The sequence below is a fragment of the Copadichromis virginalis genome, linkage group LG3, assembly GCF_057382275.1.
Source record: "Copadichromis virginalis isolate Kocher_CV1m ecotype Utaka linkage group LG3, C_Virginalis_male_GT1.1, whole genome shotgun sequence".
NCBI classification, from domain to species: domain Eukaryota; kingdom Metazoa; phylum Chordata; class Actinopteri; order Cichliformes; family Cichlidae; genus Copadichromis; species Copadichromis virginalis.
Window position 1 is genome coordinate 20,359,225 of NC_140620.1, and position 4,341 is coordinate 20,363,565.

At 38.2% G+C, this 4,341-nt stretch overlaps 1 protein-coding gene across 1 annotated transcript; it reads right to left on the bottom strand.

The window, feature by feature from the left end:
- Positions 1-1,772: 1,772 nt before the first annotated feature.
- On the bottom strand, positions 1,773-4,042 carry LOC146713303 (low affinity immunoglobulin gamma Fc region receptor II-a-like; the record flags this gene model as incomplete). Its single annotated transcript, XM_085437853.1, has 4 exons — positions 1,773-2,722; positions 3,237-3,359; positions 3,435-3,680; positions 3,760-4,042. Coding segments are annotated over 4 exons (660 nt in total), but the record flags the coding sequence as incomplete, so codon positions are not given.
- Between the last annotated feature and the right edge of the window lie 299 nt (positions 4,043-4,341).

The window sequence follows — 4,341 nt, forward strand, 5'->3', positions numbered from 1 at the left end:
TGCAACATTTTAAGCACTATTGCCCCGATCAAATCAGTGAGCTGGGATATTTTATTCTAAACATGAACTACTGTTACAGCAACACACATGCACTACTGGTGCCCCACACAACAACTCAATGTCCACTATGTGAAGGAGCCAAAGACATGCCTTCTCCTTTCGTTAATCTATAGCACCAAATCATCAGTCAGTGACCTGTGACCTCGCCTCTTCACCTCTGTCACCTGATAAATAACAGTGAGACATTCCAAATACATGTAGTCACACACGTGCTTCAAATACAGTCATGAACCAACAAGTCATCATCCAACTTCACCTGTGATCTTGTATCACTCTCTGAGCTTTGTGTTGGTTCTTCTGTCACCTGACAAATAGGACATACATGACAATAAGAATAAAATGTGGAGCTGCTTCAGTGTTTCTGTCACTTTGTGCAGATCTTGACTCATCAGTAATGTTTGTAGTGAGCGTTACTGATGTTACACGTCGCTGACAAATCAATATGGCAGGTGACAAGCGGGCTTCACTAATGCGGTTACCTGAAAGAAAGAAGCAGAAATTTCATCGGGCGCTGGTCATCCAGGCTCACGAGAAACATGATTGACTCAACTCTGTACTTCCTTCTTCTTCTCATTTCTTCTTACGAGAGTGGGAAGTTCGATGTGTTTATGATGTTATGACAGTGTGTCGAGCCTCCGAAACACTGCTCCGAAGCAGTTTGAAACGCCCACAACTCACCACGTGAACACGACTAAACATACATGCTGGATTTAGTGTGATTCAACATTGCGAGGCGGCAGGATCATTTTTTACACACACACACACACACACACACACACACACACACACACACACACACACACACACACACACACACACACACACAATTGCACTTTACACACCCCTGCCTTTGTAATGCAGTGTGACCCCATAAATGACTTCCCTAAACCTGCTGGTCTTGAAGTCCAACAGTTCATCTAAACAACAGGCACTTAGCCTAAAACAGATATAGCCACGTTTATCCTACCATAAAACAATAAAACAAGGTACGACCTCTTCCCATGCTCCCAGGATGTAGGTGTGCATTCCAGTGTGGAATACACACCAAGCCTTTGCAGCCTGCTAAAGATCAAACATCCTATCACTACACAATTGATTATACACCTCTAAGCATATATGGTTAAATATTTCGTAATACAAATGACAATAATAAAATCTAAACCCATCACAGCACACCTCCGTCACTCATGTCACAAAAATAATCAATACTCATTCACGATGTCTCTAATTGTTCTGTAATCACTGCTTGACTGCTGTCTCCTCACTAAATCCAAAATGTTTACATTACCTGAGCCAGTATGTAACTACCAATCCACTCCAAGTGTGCTGATTAATTATGTGTATTTGCCCCAAATGTTCCTGACACACACTTTATGATTGTCTCACATGACTGAAATTACACCAATGAAATATTAAAAGGCACTACTCAATTATTTCAGATGATTTTCAAATTTATTTAATAAGCAAAAACAGACATTGTGCTGAATGCCAAACATTAGTGTATAAACTTTTCATGAATACATAATTTCTTGTTATTGAATCTATTTAATTTAAAATCATCCTGAACAAAAGTAGTGGTTATTTTTAAAGTTTAATTTTCATAATTGGACATTTCATCAAGCTGAAAATAAATACACAGGGACATTTTATTTAGGTAACAGTTTATTTGCAAGAAGCAAGAACAGAAGAACATTATTGTGCATGAAGGAAGTGTTAAAATATGATGATAGAGCCAGGTGCCTGTGTGTCATGAGTTAATCCCGTCGTAGACTGTGAAACGTTGCCACAGATGGTACTAGTGGATTGCAACTATTGGAAGTCAAAATTTAAAAAAAGCTACTCCTACTGCTGCAAAGTATCATAATAATTGATTCGATTCCGATTCACAAGGTCCCAAATCGATTTGATCCCTGATTTCAACTCAATTTGATTCTATTTGAATCTGGAAATTTTTGCCTCACACAGTCAGAAATATTATATTTCTGATCACCTATGAGTAAGTACATATCCATATTTTTATATCTATAAAATCAAAGCTGACACTTTATCAGAGGTGTGAGCATCACAGCAGATGTCTTTGTGTCAAAGTAACTGAGGATAAAACACAGAAAAACATGAAGGAGATGGAAAAAAACAGCTTTGTGTGAAATCCACTTATCTGATTTACTGTTTTTGATGTTTGGTGGTTTTGGAATGACAGCTTTAACCTGAGATCCTGGCAAAATACATTTATATTTAAAAATGATTCAGGATTTTAATGAATCAATAACAAGTTATTCAAGCTAGAATCGATTTTAATTGGAAAATTGATAATTGAAACCCCACCCCATTGCAAAGAACCCAGAATTTGGTTAAACATTTACAATTCATGATTTACAAAGACTTTTTCAAAATCCTTTATCCTAACAATGAACAGCAACGATGGGTGCATTAACACCCATATACAATCTAATCAGAAGAGCCAAACGTAAATAATATGGAACAGAGTTGCAGTCAAAAGTTTATGAACTGGATCAGAGAACAAAAGCAAAGTGGAAACAGTTGATAAAAACACAGAAATAGATTAGCACGAGCCATAAGGTGACATCATCAACCTCCTTGCCCAAATCCTGCTCACCATTGGTGGATCTGGTTATCATCTGGGGGCAGGCAGCTCAGTTACCTAAAGTTGGAATAGAAAGGATTTAACTTTATCATGGTTTCAGTTAGAGACAGCTCATAATCTCGTTTACAACTTGCATAGTTCCCATTTCTGTATAGCTGTATATCTCAGATTTCTGTAAAGTTATTTATTTCATATTCTGTATAGTTTTTCATATTTATATCCTGTACATAGCTTGTACTCACTACAGCCTGTACATACTTATAGTTATAGAATATTCACAACATACTTCATACCTTGTACATTATAACATAATAGACCCATTTCTGTAATATACTTACATATCTATATTATTGCTAATGTATATTGTAATATATCTATATCACTAAGCACTTCTGGATGGATGCAAACTGCATTTCATTGCCCTGTACCTGTGCATGTGCAATGACAATAAAGTTGAATTCTATTCTATTCTATTCTATTCTATTCTATTCTATTCTATCATCATCAGGTTGTTAATAACTGATTGACAGGTCTGTGTGTTGCCCATGGCTGTGTGATGTTAGAGATTCACCTTGAGGAGAGTGGAGATGTAGTATGGACAGAACAACAAACACCAGGTAGCCCATCAGAGTAAACTCAAAATGCAGGAGGGATATTGCGGGGGGCGGAGCTCCAGATGTAATTTGAGGTTTTTCTGCAGAGAGAATCCCACCTGTTTAGGTTAATGTGTGGATGAAATAAGAGGTGAAATCAGAGTGAAGCTCCTCACCTGTGACAGTGATCCAGCTGGATGGAGACTCTCCATGACCGCTGATGTCACACTTGTAGAGGCCTTCATCAGACCTGGAAACATGCTGGATGGTCATGTGACCTGTAATCTTGTTTCCAATGAAGATGCCATTTTTAAAGAAAGCAGCTGGGAGGTTGGAGGGAGGGGTCTTTGTTTTACAGAGCAGAGTGACGTCATGTCCCTCCATCACAGGGAGGACAGGACTCTGCAGGATCACTGATCCACCTCAACACAGAGACAAACTACAGCTTTTCATCCATTTACACACAGCTTCATCAACACTAACTCCACACACTCAGCTTACCAGTGACTGTCAGGTTAACCATGTTACTGATGGGACCCTCTCTGGACTCACACCAGTAAACTCCACTTTCAAGTGGGTCAATGTAGCTGATGTTACAGTTAGAACCAGCTGGTTTCCCCCACCCATCTCCACACTGAGTGTTCTGCTGTCTGCTTGTGTTTCTCCTCAGAGTCCATCCAGCAGAGCTGTCGTCCTCCTCACAGCTCAGAGACACAAATGTATCTTTAAACAGCTGAGAGCTGCTGGGACTCACAGTCAGACGAGCTGTGAGGGAGAGCGGATTATGCAAATTATTAAGAAAAAAAATGGTTCACATGAAACACTTTTTTTAAAGTAAGCATTTCATATTTAATTCAGTCCAAAGCACTGGCAATTAGATTTCTGACTCTCCCTAATATTCCCAAATGCATCATTTTGTGAATATTTCAAATTACCAGTTTTGGGGTGTTCCATAGGATTACTTTTAGCTATTTAGAGTACACACTGTAAGCTGTAGGACTGTGCTGGATCAATAATAATAATAATAATAATAATATTAATAATAATAATAATAATAATAATAATAATAATAATAATAATAAT